Raw genomic sequence first — 22,438 nt, 5'->3', positions numbered from 1 at the left:
AGGGCAGGGACAATCTTTCTTTTGTGTGAGTTTGTATTCCCAGTGCTTAGCTTATAGTAGATGCCTAATAAATTCCTACTGCCTTGTCTTTCAGAAGGGTTGAGTTTCATTAGGAAAGCCCAGAAGAATTTTTGCCTATCATGAAAAAAGAAAAATACAAAATAGCCCTTGGTCCTATGTGATCCCACTTCTACTATTATGGTGATGGTGGTGGTCGAATGGCAGAAGACAGAGGATAATAAGAATCGCACAGTTTTGGGAGTGTCTGTATATATGAATTTAATTGTTGTTAGCCTAGATTTGCGGTTGTTGTTCAATGACCTATGAGTCAATATTCAACTAGAGGAATTGAATTACATTAATTGATGTTCTCACTATAAATAAACCAGAAGAAAAAAGAAAGTTAGAGCTATGAGAAGATGGCTCACAGGCTCTCCTTGGAAAAGGAGATAAAAATGTAGGTCTCATTGTTCTTCCAAAGGTAATAAGGAATGTAATTTTATGATTTCATGATGATCTTCCAAAGGTAATAAGGAACATAATTTCATGAGGTATCTGGTCATTTTGCCTTTCTGGGCTCATAACAAAAATAAGCGTAAAGACTTCCAGGAACAAAGCTACATCTTTTGAAATCTGTTTCAGAGAATGAGAAAATTCTACAAAGAACGTGATAAGATCCTCCAAGTCAAATCAACATATACCCGGAGACTCTAATACAAAGATGCTAAAGGAGATGATGGCAAAAAGAGAATGTTAGAAAATGCAGATCAGGATCAAACAGTGAAAGAAGCCAAAAGTTTCTAAATTACACAGAATCTTCATGCCTAGAAATCATGAATACTTTATCTAAGAAGAGAATATGGAGGGACAGTATGCAGCAAGGCCAAATAAAATCAGAGAAAAAATTTTAAATTATATTTTGAGAAACAGGAAATGATCAATATGGAAGTCATTTTTCAATCAATTGCCTGTTTATGGTCAAACCAACAATTTGTTCAAATAAAGATCAGCATCAACACTAAATTAGAAGTATATAGAGTAGAAGATATGGCATGCAACTTAAAAAAAATTTCTACCCTCAATAAGTTATCATTAAAAAAAAGTGAGAAGGAAATGGATAAAGGAAGACATCACAGGATCCTAGAAGAGACCCTGAAGGTTTTTCTAGTTCATTTTGGAAGTGAGAAACCTGAGGCTTAATGACATGCCCAAAGTCAAATAGATAGTAAGTGGCAGAACCAGAAATCATACTCGGGTTGTCTCATCCTAAATTCAACACTTCCCACCCAAAGAGCCTAGAATCTAAAGACCTCAGAAATTTCCTTATGAAACAGAGATATGGTAGTTAAAGACAAGATCAGTTTACAGTCTCAGAATAGTGAACTGTTAGCTGTCATACTGCTTTATAAAAACAGAGAGGGACAGAAGTTTGTAGGAAGCTTGACATGAGACTCAATTGAGCTAGAGCATCCCAACAGCATTTAAAGATGGAATTAGATGAAAGGTACTTGGGCAGATACTGCATATGGGCAATTATCTGTATTCTGGATTGAATAGAAAAAAAGAGGGGTAGATTATATGCATTTAGAAAATTGTGCAACATTTTTAATGACCTCCAAGTTACCAAAACTCAACCTTTTCACAATAGTAGTCTTTTAGTGCAGTTATATGGCTATGAATCAGAAAATACTAAAATCACTAAGAAATCGATGTTGGTTGATTAGGTTACCTAAAGGCGATGCAGAGAAGTATGGTAGACATGCATTAAACTTTCATATCTTATAATTATACTAAGGCTTTTGGGATACCCTATTTTACCAATGATAAACTGCATTCCAGAAGCAGCATCAAAGAGCTCTGGGGTTGGAAATAGAAGTGAGCCATTCACATAGTAAAAGAGGGAAAAAAGAGGGAGATAACTCTATGCTTCATCATCACTAAGAAATGTTAACAGACCAAGAGAAAAGTTGCCAGCCTATTGCCTGAACCTCCTCTGTAGAGGATTTATGGGAGGAGTTGGATAAGAATAGCATAGGTTAGGGGCAACCAGGTGGCTCAGTGGATAGAGAGCCAGGTCTAGAGATGGGAGGTTCTGGTTTAAATTTGTCTTCAGACACTTCCTAGCCGTGTGACCCTAGGCAAGTCACTTAACTCCAACTGCCTAGCCTTACTGCTCTTCTGCCCTAGATCTGATATTTAGTATCAATTCTAAGATAGAAAGTAAGGGTTTAAAAAAAGAATAGTATAGATTGAGGAGGCATGGAGATATTGTAGCAAGGAATGTGGGAGACAGGACTCTTTTCAATGAGATCGGTGTGCTAAATTCAAGTCCATCATTGGCATGTATGGGTAAGAAGAGCCAGTTTGTGCTCTTGAGAGCTGTTCATGCTACTCTCTCCAATGTGGCCCAGAGCAGGAGACAGTGATCACTGTCTGGTGGTCACTGATTAAGGGCTGGGAAAGTAGAACTTCTTGAATAAACAATACAGCTGGACAATGCTATTTTGGCATTTTGGCAATCAATCTGACTCAGTGGGAGACAGATGGCCCATATTGTCCAATCTCTTGGCTTTCACTGCTAACCATCCCCTAATGCAGAGTCATTTTAGGCCACGGAGATAATAATAAAAAGATACAGGAGTTAAGTCATGGCCCTCATTAGGGAAATCCACATAGAAAATGGGAGAAAGATTTAGGAGGGGACGAGCCTTCTCCAATGCATTACTCTGCTGACCTGCAGGATATTGAAATAGCTTTCCCTGATCTGGGGCTCTAAACCCATTGAGATTCATGTTCAAAAGGAACAGAGGTCTATACCATGAGTTTGTGCCCTAAACATAAAAGTTGAACTGGAAGGAAATCTCCTTTAGCTGAAATTGGTTTCCATCTGTCCTTCCATTTCAACTCTCTGGTTCTCCCCCTCGGTCTTTTCTAGCAGCTGGATGTTTTATTATATAAGAGACTTGGACCATTCCATTACTCAGTTGAGTTGTGGGGAGATGAATTCTGTTCTCAACAGTTCTGTGGTTAAGTTCCATCCTTTGCTGGTTAAGGGGTTACAGAAACCCTCAGGATCACTGAAGATTAAGGTGGGAGTAAGGCAGAGCCTCTAGCCTACAGTTGGGATGGTGGAGTGGGGGAAGAACTCTCTGCTTACCTTGGTGTCTTTGAGGGAGTCTCCTTCTTTCCCTACCGCATCAAGGTCAGTCACTCCTCGGCTAAATTCTAGGATGTCGCTCCCTGGGAGAGGGATGTCCACGGCATCAATGTCAGTCTCTTCTGCAGTGGCTGTGGAGGCCTTCTCTGCTCCAGTCAGTTGACGGGCTACAGAGACAAGACAGCAGCAGTGAGGGATAGCCCTGCAACAAGACTAACATCATTATCTAGGCTGGTGATTTAGTGGTAGAGTTCTCACCTGTCATGGCCAATGCAACAAACAATTTAGATTAGTGATGGGCAAACTATGCCCTGTGGGCCAGATGGGGCCCCCTGAAATGTTCTATCTGGCTGCATGACATTATTCCTAATCTGAAGAATACAATGAGTAGATTATGATACAATGAAACTTCCAAGAGTTGCCTTAGAAACAGACTGACAGACGAGCATTTCCTTTCCTTTGGCCCCCTCTGTAAAAAGTTTGCCCATCACTGATTTAGAGAATCAGTTTGGTATAGCGAAGAGATATCAAATATATGACTTCTTGGCCTCATGTAACCCACAGCACTCACTAGTGCAGTCTGAAGGAGATTAAAAATAAAATTGGAAACTATTTAACAAAATAAATAAAAAATGCAATAAAACAGAGAAGTCATATTTTAAAAGTAAGTCAAGGGGTAGCTAGGTGGCTCAGTGGATAGAGAGTCAGCCTCGGAAACGAGATGTCCTAGCTTCAAGTCTGACTTCTAAGACACTTCCTTGTTGCATATCCCTGGCCAAGTCACTTAATCTCAGCTGTCTTATCCTTACAACTCTTTTGCCTTGGAACCAATACTTAGTATTGGTTCTAAGACAGAAGACAAACAAACAAACAAAAAAACAAAAAACAAAAAAACTAAGTCAATATGCAGTCCTTAGGGATCCTTACATAATGTCTAGTAGACCCCATTACTATTTGAGTTTGACACTACAGATGCAGTGGATAGAGTGCTAGATTCTAGGAAGATTCAGGAAGATGGGTTCAAATCTCACCTCTGACCTTGGGCAAATCACTCAACATCTCCAAGCCTTGGGCTTTTCATCTACCAAATATGGGGTTGAATAGGAGGACCTTTAAGGTTCCTTTCTAGCTCTAAATTTATGACTGTATGAACCTTACATTTGCACAATACTAGATCCTTTTCAAAGTGTGTGTTCCAAGTTAGGTGGTCTTGGAAGGAAGACATATAGATTTCACTCAAAAGGGCATATCTATTCAGTACCAATCACTTCACATGAGAATTAAACTTCTTTACATGTATAATGAACAAGCTGGAATAGATCATTGAAATCCCTTCCATCTTTATGAATCTATGTGTAAGCATAAATACGAAACTTTCTTCTGTAATCTGTAAACATATAAGACTCTCTTCTGTTCAGGTTTTGCAACCTAAATTAAATGTTCTTCTCTCTTAGGTTCATAGGATCACAGATTTACAGCCAGAAAGGATCACAAAGATCATCAAATCCAATCCCCTCATTTTACAGAAGAGAAAATTGAGGCCCACAGACATTCAATGATTCATCCAGTGTCAAATAGTAAATATGATTTTAATAAGTGAGTTGAACTCAGGTCTTTTCTTCCTAATTCCAAGTCCAGTGCATTGTCCACTATACCCTGGTGCCTAAATGGCCAAAGCCTAAAGTAAGCCTCTTCAGATATGGCAGCAATTGGTCAGTCAGTGAGTCTGCATCTACATGGGCCAAGAGTGAGTGTCTATAGGTTCTTTTTCACAAAAGAATGCAAAATGGGCTAAGCCAACAAGCCCTAAGACACCCAGGTCCTGGGAATTTAGGACATGAACCAGACAAAACTGAACTAGACACATGAATATGATTTGATTGTCTTCCTTCCTTTTACTGCATCTCGAGACCCAGACTTCAACAGTCTTAAGTGTTTGCTTCATAGAACAAATTGTTCTGAGGATTCTTCTGATGAGAACCCACAAAGGCCATTGGGGGAAAATGACTGATATTTACAAAGTATTTAATGTGCATCTGGATTTCCTCCAGGTCGCTCCTGGGAACTGTGATGATGGATCTTTTTAGAACTTAGGAGGGAGTTTATAGGAAGAGGCAACAGCTGTGGCCAGTTGGACAGCCAGAAGGAGTGGGCAACTGCTTAGGCAATCACTTTCCATATCAGAAGAGATACAGATCTACTAAGAGGATGCTATCCATAGCAAAAAGGTAAGTTAAAAAATGCTATCTTTTGTTTTTTTTCTATCACATTAATTTCTAAATCTATCCCTTGTCCCATCTCTACTTACAGAGCTACTGCTTATATCCAAAAAGAGGGAAAAAGAAAAAAAAAATACATCCCAAATAACCAATCCATTAGCTCAATATAAAAGTATATGCAATATGGCTCACCGAGAGCCCACCAAATATGCAAAGAAGGGAAAGAGGTCTATTTTCTTCTTTCTTGTTCCTGGCACACAATAAACGTTTATTGAATTGAACTGAACTGAGTGGAGTCACAGACTTGAAGAAAGAGTAGGTCAAATGAGCTAGCATAAGCTGAACCTATTAGTGGAGGACTACCCTATGGAGATGCCAAGCCCAGGAAAATCTGAGAGCATTAGGACCATTGCTGAAGAAATTTTGATTGCGCAACTCCACATAATGGAAGTAAAGATGAATAAAGAGATGGAAAACAGCTTCTTGAGAGGAAAGTTAAGAAATGGGAGTTCATGTCCTCCTGAGAATAAAAGGATAAGAGGTGACAATGATTCATTAAAACAAAGGGCAGAGAGTGCTGTGTATAAGAAGAAACACTAACGAGAAGAAGTTAGGAGTGGGGAAGGGAATACATGGGAGAAAACTAGAGAAGAGAGAAATAAAGGTGATGTTGCCATCAGAGGCTGAATGGACAGAAAGAGAATCTAAAGTGAAGAGTTTGGGAAACATTATCCAGGTTTTATCTGGTGTTCTCTTGCTGCCAAAACTAAAGCAGCTAATAATTTCTTGACTTGTTTTTAGGATATCAGCCTTTAAAAGGTAGAGAAATCAATAAGGAGACACTTTATTTTGGATCTAGTTTTCACTGATAACAACGAATTGGTTTCTGGCATGAAAGTAATCAGAATTTTGTTTGAGGGCAGTTGGGGAAGCTGAGGAAAAGTAGGGAAATGGGCATCCTTTTAGTGTAGACAGTTGTAAGATAGGGAAGCCAGGTATGTTTTGACAACCAAATTAGATTCCCCCAGAGCAAATTTCAAAGGGTAAAAAAGGAAGGAAAGGTACATTCTTTGGAAAGGTAGGCACATTAAGATTCTATTGATGGGAGCCATCTAGATGGCTCATAGAGAGTCAGGTCTGGAGATGGAAGGTTCTAGGTTCAAATATGGTCTCAGACACTTTTCAAGTTGTGTGACCTTGGACAAGTCACTTAACTTTTGTTACCAAGCCCTCATTGCTCTTCTGCCTTAGAACCAACATATGTATTGATTCTGAGATGAAAGGTAAAGATTTTTTTTTAAAAAAAAAATATTGTTGGTAAAGCAGTAAATTGGTCCAACCATCCTAATTTGTCTTAATGTTAGAAAATTCAATAAAATGTTGGCAAAAAAATAGAATAACTAGGCAATTAACTCATAGGGTTTAGCTATATAGAGAAAGGTCCCATTAGTATATAAACTCACTGAGGGTAGAGACTATTTTTGTACTTTTTTTTCTCTGTATTCCCAGCATTCCCTTAATAAATGGCTGTTGATTTATATATTCCAAAATACTTATATAAAAGTCCTTTTTGTGGTAGCAAAGAACTAGAGACCAAGTCAGTGTACAATGACTAGGGAATAGCTGAACAAATTGTAGTATATGAATAGAAGGGAATGATTTTGCCTTAGAAATAATAAAGATAAATAATTCAAGGAAACCTAAAAGAAGTGATATAGGGCAAAGTAAACTGAGCCAAGAGAACAATTTATACAATGTGACCATAGTAATATAAAAGAAAATAAGATTGAAAGATGTGAGAACTCTGATCAGAGCAGTGACTAATTGTGACTTCAGAGGACATGATGGTAAAATATATTTCCTTCTCAGAAGAAAAGCAAAGGACTATGAATACTGAATGAAATATATATTGTCAGACCTGGTCAATTTGTTGTTTTGGTTTAGTGGTACCTCTTTGGGCATGGAAAGAGGAAGAAAAGAGAATAAAACATCTAAGTGAAAAAAAATAACAGGGCATGACATTATATCATAACAGATTTTTACAGGTATGGTTGCATCATGTGACCTCTGAGGTCCTTTTTAACTCAGAAATTCTGTCAACATCTTGTCCAAAGCACTTTTTTACAGGTGATAAAATTACACATTTTACAGATGAGAAAACTTTGGCCCCAGAGAAGGCAAATAGCTTCCTAAAGATGGTGGCAGAACACACACGAAGTGCCTGGCCTGCTCACTCTCACTGTATCAGGCTATCCTGCTCACTCATCTGGTACTTAATACGTATTTCTTCCCAATAGCTCATTCTTTTTCCAAGTTCTTATATCTTCTCCCCCAAATTAGACCATCAGCTCCTTGAGGAGTCACTTATGTTCCTGTCTTTTTTTAGGGTGCCTGGCATGAGACCTTGGATGTCATTAGGGTATTCTCACATATTTCCTTATATTAGTTCATTCTTTTTTCCAGGTACTTTTTTCTCTCCCCAATAAGAACATAAGAGCTCCTTGAGGAGTCACTCATGTTTCTGTGTCTTAATAATGCCTAGCACAGGGTGTTGGGCATTACTAGGTATTCTCTCACATATTTCCTCCCAATATTTCGTTCTTTTTCTAGGTACTTCTATCTTTTCTCCCCAAATAAACCATAAGCTCTTTGAGGAATCACTCATGTTTCTGTCTCTTAGGGCACTTAGGATGCTCATTGGATGTCATTATGTTTTCAAAAGATTAAGTTAGATTAATTAGATTAATTTAGATTGGCATCTAAAGATGCTTCTAGCCTAGAACTGGAAATCTGAGTTCATCTTCCACGATGCTATTTCCTTGCTGATTCCCACGTCCCACCCACACCCTCTCAAACTTCCGGTCTACCCCACATCTCCGATAATGCATGTCAAAAATGAAGCTGCCAACACTGGAAGAAAAATTCCCAAACATTGCTAGGGGCTACTCTCTAATGACTGTCATGAATCTAGGTTACCTTTGGGCTACAGTCTGTCAGTTTCTTAATATGAGAAGGAGAAGTTTGCAGTCTCTAGACTTTGGGAAACAATTTTTACTGCTTTAAGATGACCTCTAAGATCCCTTCTAGCTCGAGGAGTTCATGACAGACCCAATCACACACCTAGATATCAGGTGTTTTAGTTCTAAGCCGAAGGCATTGTAGAACTAGAGGCATTTCCTCCCTCTCATTTTGCTCTCTTCATTTGTAAAATGAGGAGACTGGCTTAGAAGACCTCCTAAAGACTATCGAGTTACAAATCTATGGTCCTATAACCACCTTAATTAAGGTTGGGTTTTTTTTTCATCAGTATAATTTTCAGGCAATAATGGTAAATATTCATATATGGCATGGCAAGGTTTGCAAAGTACTTTAGAAATATTATCTCATTTAATCTTTGCAACAATCGTGGCAGATAAGTATTACTGTTATCCCCATTTTACAATGAAAGAAATTGATTTATATGGATGTTAAAGTGACTGAACCCAGATTTCCCTGATTCTCAGACCAATGCTCTGTTTGTAGTTTGACCTAGATTTGGCTTGAACTTGAAATCCTAGATTCAGAATTGGAAGGGATCTTGCAGAACACCTAAACCAATCTCCTCCTTTTACAGAGAAGCTATAAAGGTCACACACAATTACCCCAGGTAGAATTTGAACCCAAGTCTTTCAAGTCCAGATCAAGCTCTCTTCTACTGCACGGCACTGCCTCTCCCATTCTCTTGATTAAGCAAGATATCACAAAAGAGCCAGGGCTAATGTGTGCATGGAGGGTTGAGTGAGAGACAAATCCAACCTCATTAATAGACCAATAACTCAGAGAGTATTTCCTACTGATAATGGGAAAGAATATGAACTCTGCACATATTGAACAGCACATTCTTACTCTATGTAATAAATCACTCTGAGGCTAAGGAACAGAAGGTCGAGGCTCCATGTAACTCCTAAATAATGTTTCTGTCCACTGACTATGTATGAAGTGAGCCTTCCTTTTCTCAGTGGAAAAGACGAGGGCATATGTTGTCAGACCTGGCCAACCTCTTGTTTTATTTAATTTAATTGTCCTTCTTTGAAGCAAGGGAAGGATGGTTGGGGAGGGGTTATTGGCAAGTAACTGGCATTCACATACTTGATTACCCGATCTACTAAATAGTGATAATTTAAAATACTTATATAATTTAAATACTTATAAAGTATTTTTCTTCATAAGAGCTCGAAGTTTATCAGACTCCATTTTCCTCTCCCCCCACTACCATACATATATATATATATTTATTCCAAAAATTGACAGGTTTTTATTACAGAGGGAATTAATTTTTTTAAAAGTTGGTTGAGGAGGCAGCTAGGTAGCTCAGTGGATTGAGAGCCAGGCCTAGATACAGGAAGGTCCTGGGTTCAATTCTGGCCTCTGAAATTTCCTAGCTATGTGATTGATCTTGGGCAAATTATTTAACCCCTATTGCCTAGCCCTTACCACTCTTCTGCCTTGGAACCAATACACAGTTATGATTCTAAGCCAGAAGGTAAGAGTTTGTTGTTTTGTTTTTTTTTAAGTTGGTTGAAAAGAAGGCATTTGGAAATCTTTGTATGATACATCTCCATTCTGGATCTTGCAGGCTAGTAGTGATGAAAGGATGGCAAGGAGGGCTTGTTGGGGAAATAGAATTGTTCCTTCATATGTTACTCTGGGAGGAGAAGAACCTCCAAATGGTTCCAATCCAGGAACCATTAACCTGTAAGGACCACAGCCATAGCACAGAGTGGCATAAGGTGACTTGGAGTGGTGGCATTTCCTAGATCTGAGCTCCAGAGGGGCAAATGGGCAGGAGCTGCCCAAAAGCACGGAATGTGAAATTCTCCAACTGCAGGAGCAATTCTAGGGAGGCAAGGGGGAAGAAAAAAAGTTAAGACAGAGAAGGGTATATAGAAGATAAAAATGGAGCCTCCCTCCTTTAGGAAAAAAAAAACACTTCATTAAATGGAAACACTTCAAATATGGACACATTAGGTTGTTTTTTGATTTTTTTTAAACTCTTACCTTCCCATCGTGGAGCCATAGCAGAAGAGTGGTAAGGGTTAATGGGGGTTAAGTGACTTGCCCAGGGTCACACAGCTGGGAAGTGTCTGAGGCCAGATTTGAACCTAGGACCTCCCATCTCTAGGCCTGGCTCTTAATCTACTGAGCTACCCAGCTGCCCAACACATTAGCTTTTTGCAAAATTGCCCAAGGTCTTGTCTGAATCTTAAGGTGCCCTATATCAGGAAATTACAGTCACTTCCAGTTTTACTCTATCCAATAAAGATCTTTTAAGAACTTATCATATGCAAAGAATCTTGTCCATTGACTTAGGATAGAGGCCAAGGGAAGCAATATTGACCCTTGGTTTCTAAGGAACTCCATTGATTGCCCTGTGCTTGTAATCAAAAGGTTTAGCCTCCAACTCCAGGTAGCTTTGTAAGTAGTAATCTTTGACTTGAAAAGAACCCTCCAGCCATCTTATTTTACTGATGAGGAAACTGAAACCGCAAATAAGTAAATGACTCACCCAACTGTCACATCAGGACATTCAACTCAATCAGCTTTGATTAAAGACTGAAAAAAAATAGTCTATGCTGTGGTATCTAAAGATGGTTCTAGCCTAGGGTAGCCCAACTATGCTGTGGTAGGTGCTTGAGATACAAAGACAAAAAAAAAAGGAAAGCAGCCCCAGTTCTCAAGGAGTTTACAGTCTTCTAAGTGGATACGGCATGTAGAAAGACAAGTGTGTATCATACATACATGTTACACAAAAATCAAATACAAAGTAATTTGGGGGAAGCACTAACAATTAGACACATCAGGGAAAGTGTTTTCTTGGAGGTAACAGTTGAGCTAAACCTTGAATAGAGTTGGAGTTCCAAGGGGCATAACACATTGAGCCATGGCTACAGAAAGCAAGAAATCAATTTGCCTGGACTGTAGAATGTGTGTAAGGAGGAATGGGTAGGTGGTACAGCAGATAGAACACAGGTCTTAAGAGTCAGGAAGATCTGAATTTAAATCCTGCCTCAGACATTGTGTGACTCTGGGCAAGTCATGAAATTTACATTTGCCTCAGTTTCCTCATCTATAAAATAAGCAGGAGATGGAAATGGCAAACCACTCCAGTATTTTTGCCAAGAAAACCTCAAATGACATCATGAAGTTGGTTGAACACAAGTGAAAATGACTATACAACAACAGTATAAATGTTATCTCATTTGGTCCTCATAACAACCCTATAATGTAGTTGCCATTATTACTATACCCATTTTACAGATGTAATTCAGGCTGAGTGAAGTTAAAATGACTTGCCCAGGGTTTGATTGAGTATCTGGGGCAGAATTTGAACTCGGGTCTCCCTGTCTCTAAGTCAAGGGCTCTTCTGAACCTTCTAGTGGTCCCTTATACACATAAAGGTGAAACCTTCCTAGGATTATAGTATATAAGAACTGAAAGGAATCTTGGAGGTTATCACATCCAATAATTTCATTTTACAGATGAGGAAACTGATTCCTAGAGGCTACTTAACTTATCCAGGGTCAAACAGGTAATAAATAAAAGAACCAAGATTCAAATTTGAGTCCTAGGGGGCAGCTAGGTGACAGGAGATCCTGGGTTGAACTCTGGCCTCAGATTTTTCCTAGCTGTGTTACCCTGGATAAGCCATTTAATCCCCATTGCCTAGCCCTTAGCATTCTTCTGCCTTAGAATCAAATTACTGTTATGATTCTAAGATGGAAGGTAAAGATTTTTTTAAAAATTTGGCATCTTCTAACTCCAAATCCACTCCTTCATTATTCTGTGATGCTTCTTGGCCTCCAGCATGCCATACTATGAATGGTCTTAGCTTCCCCACCTAAGTTCTATGTGTATTATTATTATTACTATTATTATTACTATTATTATTATTATTATTATTATTAGTAGTAGTAGTAGTAGTAGTAGTAGTAGTAGTAGTAGAAGGGGGGGAGGTGGTTTTGAAGTTTCCTACAGGTAGAAAAGATTATTCTTCAAATTTGTTTGCCTTTAGAGAAAACACTTTCATCCCTCCTCTTCTCCCATCAGTATATATGCTGCATATACCTTGTTTGATATAGTGGTTTTGCATATTGGCGATCTTATTAGATTGTAAACTTCCTGAGGGCAAGGACTGCTTTTAGCCATTTTCCATACCCAAGCATTCAACACGATGCGTGGCACACAGGAGGCACTTAGTAAATGCTTCCTCCATTGCCAAGAGCAACAGCTTTAGCTTTGCCCTTTTCCCCAGTCCTGCCAGCTCCTCTCTAGTCTTAATTGCTCTCCATAGTCCAACTCCTCAAAGGGTCCCATTGCTCATGCAGTCCAATCTGTTGGGAACAATTTGATGCCTTGGAGATTAAGTGCTGAAGATTGATGGGGAGATTGATGAAACCTGGTGATCAAACAGAGAGCCTCTAGGCAGTGGGTCTTCTCTTTTTAAATTGAGGAAAGGCATTCTTGGAAAGACAACTTCCCTGCTTTTTTTTTTCCCTTTACAGTTTGTATTTTTCCTTGTCCTGGAATAAAACCTACATAGCCGACAATGGTGATGGATAAGCAACCAACTCTCCCAACAAGGCCACCACAGGAGGAAGATGTCACCAAGGAAGATATATGAACACCGGGGATAAGGATGAGTCACCATCAATCGTTTCCACATGCATGTAACTCTAAAGCCCGATCCCTACGGTTTAGAAAGAAGCAAATTGGCTTTCATTCTTAACTGAATAAAGCAGCTTGCTGTGTGTGAGTCTATTATTTTCGAGAGGCAATCTGACATACCGGAAGTCAGAGAACCTGTGTTGTGCCGATTTCTTTTGACCTTGGTGCAGTGAGTAGAGGATGAGATCTGGAGTCAGAAAGACATCTTCCTGAGTTCAAATCTGGCCTCTGACACCTAATAGCTGTGTGACTCTGGCCAAGTCACTTAACCCTGGTGGCCTCAGTTTCCTCATCTGCCAAATGAACTGGAGGCGGCAATGGATTCCAGGATCTCTGCCAAGAAAACCCCAAATGGGGTCATGAACAGTTGGACATGACTAAAAATGACAACTTTTGACTTTGGAAAAGCTGGTTACCTTCAAGTCTGAGGTTCGATTAGGCTAAAACTGATGGGGGTATCCAAGCTAAGCCTGGCATCAGTATGATGAGCCCTCCAGAAGAGGAGACTGTGAAGGCGCTCAAAGAGGGGCAAATTAGTCTGAGGCAGAAACACAAAGCAGTTTTTTTTCAAATCTATCAGTATTGGAATCCAATCTGTGGGGGGATCCTGCCACTAAGCCAATGGAGGTCTCAACCCTTTCCCTCTTCCCCAAATTAAAAGTTTAAAAAGTCACTAGATTCTTAGAGTTGTTTTTTTATCTGCAAAATGGAGATAAAAGTATTTACAATATCTGTATCTCACAGAATGATTAAGTTCAGATGAGATGATACACAAAGCATCTTATAACCATAAAATCCCATTAAATGGCAATTAACTTTAATGTGAAGATTACTAGACAGCACAGTGGAGAGAATATTGTGAGTCTGCAATGACCTGAGTCAAGCCTCAGTCACTTGGTGGCAGTGTGGTCCTCAATCTCTTCTGTAAAATGGGAATCATAATAATGTCCTCTTTCATAGTCTTTGTGAAGGTCAAATGAGATGACGTATGTAAAACACTTTGCAAACTTAAAAGGGTTATAGAAATGCTAACTATTATAATGATCACTATGAAGTCCACATGGTAGTCATCCCAGATGCCATCTCCTTGGGAAAGTCCTCCTTGATTAGTACTCCATCTCTCTGAATTATCTTGTGTCTAGCCATCTGGTTGTATTTGTATCTCTCCATGCACGAGAAGATAAGCTCTTTGAGGGAAGGAACTGTTTCAGTCTTTATATCCACCACTTGTCCCATAGTGCCTTGCACTCCTGCACTCCTAAGCCCTTAATATATATTTGTTCCAAATGAATCTGTTCTTTTAGCACTTCTAATAAGCAGGAAATGTACATCAATATCCCATTTTACAAGACTTGGGGTGAAATAGTTCTGATATAGCAAGTGATTTTTCATGAAAGTCCACATTGCAAGGAGAGGCAGAAATATGAATCTGAATCTGGTTCCTGGCAATCTGGTGAAGCGAGCCTGGCAAGCTTACTTCACCTTGGCTTTCTGTTTCCCCATCTGTAAATCAAGGAGTTTGGACTTGATGGCCTCTATGGTCCCTGACCAGAGTTCTTCCATCTATGATCTACTCTGAGCAGCAGATAAAAGTGGAATCTAGACAGATTTGGAACCTTCTCTTTTAACACAACCTACTCCAATCTACTTCATTTAACTCTACCTGATCACCACCATCACCACCATCATCATCACTCTTACTGCCATAGCAATCACCAGCATAAAACATTTATTGAATGTCTGGAGTTTATAGGGAAACGTAAATACAAAGAGGCCTCTTATTCTGACTTAATATTCCCCTCCAGAGGAATGTAAGTTCCATGAGGATAGGGCTTGCTTTATGCTTTTGTCTTTGCTCATAGGAAGTGCCTACTAAATACTGCTTCTTTTCATGGGTTCCATTAGTCAAAAAAAGCATGTTGGCAAAGCCAGATCAAGGCAGAGAGAAATCAATTCTGGTCCTTGGGAGAACCTGGCATCTCCAGAAGCCAAGTTGTAGGACCCTCATCATGTGGCTGACAGTGGGGTCTACAGCTGACCCTGCTAGGTCCAGAGAACAAAGAGCTGGATAGAACCACATTAATCTTAGGGACTAATTAAGTTTAGGGAAGCTAAAATCCACATCCTTGCTGGCCTGAGAACCAAGACGGCAAGAGTCGAGTCAAGAATAATTCTAAACTTTTTCTACCAAAAGATGTTCCCTCATTTCCTTGGGGCACATTATTTAGCAGTATAATAGGCCTCCCTTTCAGGAGTCTAATAATAATATTATATATTATATATGACATGTATATAATATGCTATTAATAATATACAGTCTAAATTCTCCTTGCCTTGTTTTTTTTAAAAAATTCTAAGATTTTAGGGGCAGCTGGGTGGCTCAGTGGATTGAGAGTCAGGCCTAGAGATGGGAGGTCCTAGGTTCAAATCTGGCCTCAGACACTTCCCAGCTATGTGACCCTGGGCAAGTCACTTGACCCCCATTGCCCACCCTTACCACTCTTCCATCTATTTGCCAATACACTGAAGTTAAGGGTTTAAAAAAAAATTCTAAGATTTTCATTCATTGTTGTCACATTTCAATCTAGTTGTTGACACCTTTAATCCTTTAAATATTACAGACTTGACATTCCCTACATACCTTCTGGCCCACACTTGGAGGAGGGCAAGCCCTTTCTGTCTCCAGCAAATGGAACAAAGGGAGGGAAACAAGGGGCCATATGGACCAGCTTCCTTATTCTTTACTTTTGCATGACAAGAGCTAGACTAGTTACATTAACACCCTGAGGAGCAATTATATTTTCCCCATTGGGGGTGCCCTTCATATCCCATAAGTTGCCATCATGTCCCTATATTTGATGCCCTCTGCCACCCCCCAATATTTCATCTTTTTGTGGCTTGTCTTCCTTTATTAGATTGTAAGTTACTTGAGAGCAGAGACTGTATTTTCCCCTTATTTGTATCCCCAGGGTTTAGCATAATGCTTGGTCTAGAGTAGATAATAAATGCTTCATGAGTATTATTGACTTTGAGCAAGAGTAAGAGAAGAGAAAAACCACCTTTTGGAAGGTCTCGTTAAAGTTTAAGGAACAATAAAGAAAGGCACAGATCAAATGGTTTTCAAATGACCTTCTTGTCACTTCACCAAAGAGAGCTGCCACCAAAGCAAAAGATGGGGCCCAGACACCTCTCTACATCATTCAATGGTAGCACAGAAGGTGATTTTGATGGATCTGCAATCTCACCGTCTCTCTGGTCACTTGTTATATCTAGGCTAAGTTCTAAGCTCTCAACTTCATTCTTCCACCAACTCTTTGCCAGGAGCCAAGTCTTCCTAACTAGAAATAATTTTGCATTATGTAAATCTAGAACCCAGGTACTAGACTCCCACTTCCCTGATTGGTGACCCACAACATTTAATCCTGGTTCTAGGGCTTCTATTTATTCCCAGGGTCATTTCCTTTGAGAGTGGAATCAATGTCAGTCAACAAGAAGTGATTAAGCACTTACTATGGGTCACACATTGAGCTGAGTGAGTGTTGGGAAAACAAAGGAAGGCAAAATCATTGCCCCTGTCCTCAGGGAGGTCAGAGTCTAAAAAGTGAACACCCCTGTCTCCTTCATGGGCCAACCCCAACCCCATTCCAGCTGCCGAGTCTTAATAAAATCAATTCTGTCACTGCTCTTAGAAAGGATGTATCCATTAATCCCACAAAAGTTCCACTCACCATCCCTTTAACTTTTCAAAAAAAAAAATCTAGTTTAGAATCAGTCAATACTGTGTATTGGTAAGTGGTAAGGGCCAGGCATTGGGGATTAAGTGACTTGTCCAGGATCCCACAGTAAGGAAGTATTCAAAGCCACAGTTGAACCCAGGACCTCTTATCTCTAAGCCTGGCTCTCAATCCACTGAGCTGCCTAGCCTTCCATTTCTTTAACTTTAAAAAACCAGATATCCCTCCCCTGCAATGATGCTCCTTGAGGAGGAATCTCCTCTAATTAATATTTAACCTCCTGAGGGTAGGAGTTATCTTTTTTTTTATATTTGTGATACAAAATGTTTAGTAGATAGCAAGAGCTTAATAAATGCTTCTCTTAAAAAAAAACCAAACCTTTATCTTCTATCTTACAATCAATACTAAGTGTAGGTACCAAGACAGATAAGCAGTAAGGGCTAGGCAATGGGGGTTAAGTGACTTTCCCAAGGTCCCACAGTTAGGAAGTGTTTGAATCCAGATTGGAACCCAGGACCTCTTATCTCCATGCCTGGCTTTCTATCCACTGAGCCAACCAGCTGCCCATCAATTACTTTTCTATATGTTCATTAGCCTTCTCTTTAATAACATATTTTGGATTCTCTTTTCTTGTTCCCCAGGATAAAGAAGGAAGAAACAAGAATTTATTAAATGCCTACTATATGTCAGGCATTGTGCTAAGACCTTTATAAATATTTTCTTACTTGATCCTCACGAGAGCCCTTGAAAGTAGGCACTGTTATTACCCCTATTTTACAGTTGAGGAAACTGAGGCATAAAGTGGTAAAGTGACTTGTCCACAGTCACACAACTAGTAAGTGTTTGAAATGGATCTGAACCCATGTATTCCTGACTTTGAGCCTAAAGCTCTCTCTATCTGCAATTTTTTTTTTCTTTTAAAAATCTTTACTTTCCATCTCAGGATCAATACTGTATATTGGTTTTAAGACAGAAGACTGGTAAGGGCTAGGCAATTGGAGTCAAGTGACTTGTCCAGGGTCTTATAGCTAGGAAGTATCTGAGGCCAGATTTGAACGCAGGATCTCCCATCTCTAGGCCTGGCTTTCCATCCACTAAACAATCTACTCTCCCCCCCACAACCCAAACTGAAATGTAAAACAATACAGTCGAGAATTTGTTCTCAGCACAGTTAAACTGAAGTGAAATTACATTTTTCATGTTTCTTAAAATCAAGTTAATAAAAACAGTTCATGGTCTAGAATTCCCTGAGTTTTGAAAACCTGAACTCCAAAATATTTTCTAATTATTTATTTTCAAATCAAATCATGTATTTGTTTTCTCTTGTAATATGAAAATAAAAATTAATTACAAACTGGGAGAACAAATTATTAGGGTAAGTCTAACCACTCATCCTGGTCAGCTCAGACCATAGAACTTGTAGGCAGATGAGGGTCCAGTTGTATATCATGACTTCTGGGCAGTCCCGAATGTCATTTGCCGTCCTCTACCCTGAGGCAGAGAATAAATGAGAGCTGGGCACACTGCCCTTCAGAATGTGAGGCATCCCAATACAGGATCATAAGATTAAGGAGATGTGGTCTTGGAAGTCGTCTCCTCCAACCTCATGAGTTTCCATTTGATAGTAGATGGAGACCCAAACAGATGAAGTGTTTTCTCTGATGAGAATACTCCAAGGCTATAGGACACGTGAGATTGTGAGGACTGTGGGGCAGGGTGGTGATGACACTCCCAAAGAAGGATTGCTCCCTGGAAGGGATTATGGTCATTCAGCCATGAAAGAAGTGAGTAACTAAATCAATACGTGGCCACTCTATGCCTGACCAAAGTCTAGCTTTAAAGACCTCTCCTATGCAGCTTGACAGCCCATGTCAGAATCACGGTGGGAGCATCCTACCTGGGTCCCCTGAGTTGTCACTGTTCTTCTCACTCTCTCCATCCTCTTGTCCATCTGCATTCTGCTGTGTGTGCTGCAGGCTCAGTTTGTGGCACACCTCAAAGGCTTGGCCCACAGTCCGGACTATCCGCATAGCTTGACTCTAGGAGACAGAATGGAAAGGAATGAGTGAAGGAGGAGAAGACATTGTAGCTGAGCCACAATGGGGGGAAAAGGACCAGTGGGGAGAAATGAGAGAAACTGACCCAAAAAGACAAAAACTAAGATCTGATTGTCCATGGGCAAAGCCACATCATGGAAATATGGAAGAATATCTAAACATGTCCATATTCCTAAAGGAGAGAACAACAAAAAAATTACCTTCCTGAAATATTCCAGGAAATCAACTCTCTGAAAATATCCAAATCGGTCTGTGGTTGCAATGGTTTGGGAGTTCCCTTGAGCAATGCAAACTTAACCAATCCAGGCCTGCCCATCCTGCATGGCTCTTGCCCACAGGCTCCCCAAAGTTCATAGACACTATTGCCAAATCTCAGATTCGATCAGCCAATTATTGCTAGAACTTGGTGAGACAGGATTTGTGACTAAAAGAATGACCCATTATCCCTTATTCAAATGTGATATTTTTTTAAAAGGAGTAGAGCAACAACTAATATTCAACAACACATTTTTATTATGATTGTTATCACCAGTAATAGGTAATATTTTTGTAATACTTAAAGGTGTACAAAATGCTTTACAAATATCTCATTTGGTTCTCACAATAATGGAAGGAAGTAAGGACAAAGGAAGGAAAGAAGGAAGGGAGGGAGGGAGGGAGGCATTTATTTATTTTTTTGTTTGCAGAGCTTTATTAGAGAAAAGGAACTTTTAAAAAACTTTTTTTTCCTTTTTTTTCCTTTAGAATACTTTTCCTTGGTTCCATGATTCATGATTCCCCACCCCATTCCCTCCCCAGGGAGATATTTATTTAAATTTTCTATGTGCCAGGCACTTAATAAATATTATTTCACTTGATTGTCACAGTAACCCTAAGAGGTTTTTTTCCCCATTTTTTTTTTCCATTTTTCACTTAAATGATAATTGTAAGAGCTTACTTTCTGATTAAAATACACGCCACATACTTTTTCTCATTTACTTGCCACAACAATCCTGGAAGGTGCAAGTATTTTTGTCCCCACTTTACAGATAAGGAAACTGAGGTCCAGATAGGTTAGTAAGTAAATTGTCCTATGCTACATAGTAACCAAGTGGTAGGGATAAGATTCAAAGCTAGATTTCCTGACTCTGTGTAGGTCTAGGGTCTTTTCTGCTCTACTGCAATGCCTCACTAAGACCTGACTGTCTGTGGCCAAGTCCTTACTCTTTGCTCATTAATTTCATCATTGAACTTCTAAGATGCATATTTAGAAGAACCTACAGTGGTATAGTAAAACCCCTTGGCTCCTGGCAGCAGAGCATATCCTAGCAGTTGATTCTAGAATGCATTCTCCCATTGCCCATTTTAGAATGTGCCACTGTTAATTCTAAAATGCCTTATTGATTCTAGAATGTATTATTGCTGATCCCATGATATATTCTGGAAGAAATAAAAATTTAGTGTTTATTCTTAAAACAACAGGTAATACAGCTTCAAGAACTGGTCAAATATCTGTCGGTGATGGAATACTATTGTGCTCAAAGGAATAATGAACTGGAGGAATTCCATGTGAACTGGAACGACCTCCAGGAAGTGATGGAGAGTGAAAGGAGCAGAGCCAGGAGAACATTGTACACCGAGACTGATACACTGTGGTACAATCGATTGTAATGGACTTCTGTACTAGCAGCAATGCAATGATCCAGGTCAACTAGGAGGAACTTATGATAAAGAATGCTATTCACATCCAGAGAAAGAACTGTGGGAGTAGAAACACAGAAGAAAAACAACTGCTTAATCACATGGGTTGATGAGGATATGACTGGGGATGTAGACTCTAAACAATCATCCTAGTGCAAATATCAATAATATGGAAATAGGTCTTGATCAGTGAGGCATGTAAAATCCAGTGGAAATGCTCATTGGCTACGGGGGGGTGGGGAAGAAGGGAGGGGAGGGAAAGAACTTGAATCTTGTGACTGTGGGTAAATACTCTAAATATATTAAATAAAATTTCCGGAAACAAGACAAAAATAAATAACTAAATAAATGGAAGCAAATTTACTGAAGGAAAAAAAAAAGAACTGGTCATGCTTTTATGTGATCAGTTTACTCAACTGATTGAGAATGAACCAGATAAGGCTTACACAGGCTCTAGCAAGGCATCTGATGAAGACTCTCCTAGATTAGGTGGAGAAGCTTAGTCTAGATTAGAGTCTATCCATAGCTAGCAACTCCTAGAAGTAGCTGAATGAGGGTGGCTCAGGGAATAGAGAGGCCAAGACCAGGGAGATACTGGATTCAAATCTGGACTCAGATACTTCCTAGCTGTGTTACCTTAGGCAAGTCACTTAATCTCCATTGCCTAGGCTTTATTACTCTTCTGCCTTTGAACAGTTTTGATTCTAAGACAGAAAATAAGGATTAAAAACAAAGTTGAATAACCAAATCCAAAGAATAGTCATTAACAGCTGAATGTCACTTTGGAAGGTTGTAGTGGGCCAAGAGTTATGAAGATCTGAGTTCAAATATGAATGTGGACACTGAATAGCTGTGGAATCCCTTAGGTAATCAAATCCTGCCTCCGATTTGTGTGTGTATGTGTGTGTGTGTATAAGTTGTGTGACTCTGGGTAAGTCACTTAGTACCTCTCAGCCTCGGTTTCCCCTCCTGTAAAGTGGGGACAATAACAGCACACACCTCACAGGATTGCTAAGAGGATCAAATGTAATAATGCAAAGTGCTTTGCAAACTTATAAAAATTTCAACTTCTGTTCTGGTAATAACATAACATACAGCAAAATCTCAAACATGGAAGGAAGATCATCAGCGTTTCAATGGACCTATCAACCCAAATGTCCCTAATCTGAATGAAGTGATTAATTCCTAGCAAAGTGTTCCTTGACAGTTTCCTACTTATGACTTCCCCAGAGCTTAGGACGCGGGTATAGAAAAGCTTCCACAGCAGATTCATTGCTACAAAATCTCAGGAACTACTTAATAAGGGTATGCCAAATATTTCACCGTTTCTTTAGATCAATGACTTCTTCTCCCATTCTGCCTCATCTCATAATTTTAATGAATGTGTTACTAAATGGATGGAGAGGAATGGGACAAACTTTGGCAAGGAATTCTCAGAACCAAACAGAAGGACATGCTCAAGGGAAGTTTGGGTGTCTTGTTTCCATCTCTCACACAGGAATCCCTACAGGTACTCACTTTTCTTGCAAATGGCATGAAAGTAGAATGAAAGAGGACAATAAATATCCTGTTCCCTCAGCCTCATGGGATCAGATAAGATTTAGAGCCAGAAAGACATGAGACATTAAAAGTCATAAGAGTTCAATCCTGTCACTTTCCAGATTAGGAAACAAAATTTCAGAGTAATGACTTGCCCAAGGTCATATAGGTAGTAAGCTGTGGAACTGGAATTCAAGCCCATTTCCCACTAATTTCTACTGATTTTTTTATATTTCCTTTTAGCATTGATTATGCTACTCACTCACACACTCTCACTCATTCTCTCTCTCTCTCTCTCTCTCTCTCTCTCTCTCTCTCTCTCTCTCTCTCTCTTTCTCTCTCTCTCTC

At 39.5% G+C, this 22,438-nt stretch overlaps 1 protein-coding gene across 1 annotated transcript in view; it reads right to left on the bottom strand.

Moving 5' to 3' along the window:
• Window positions 1-22,438, bottom strand: part of LOC123245871 (carboxyl-terminal PDZ ligand of neuronal nitric oxide synthase protein-like) — a 441,624-nt gene that overhangs the window by 42,120 nt on the left and 377,066 nt on the right. The window contains exons 6-7 of the mRNA XM_044674861.1: window positions 18,712-18,853; window positions 3,158-3,324 (exon numbers count right to left, since the gene is read on the bottom strand). Of these exons, the coding sequence (XP_044530796.1) occupies window positions 3,158-3,324; window positions 18,712-18,853 (309 nt within the window). The remainder of the gene's footprint in view (window positions 1-3,157; window positions 3,325-18,711; window positions 18,854-22,438) is intronic.

Source organism: Gracilinanus agilis, chromosome 4 (genome assembly GCF_016433145.1).
Source record: "Gracilinanus agilis isolate LMUSP501 chromosome 4, AgileGrace, whole genome shotgun sequence".
Classification (NCBI taxonomy): Eukaryota; Metazoa; Chordata; class Mammalia; order Didelphimorphia; family Didelphidae; genus Gracilinanus; species Gracilinanus agilis.
Note: the sequence above shows the minus strand (reverse complement) of the source record. Positions and strands in the feature narration are given on the sequence as shown.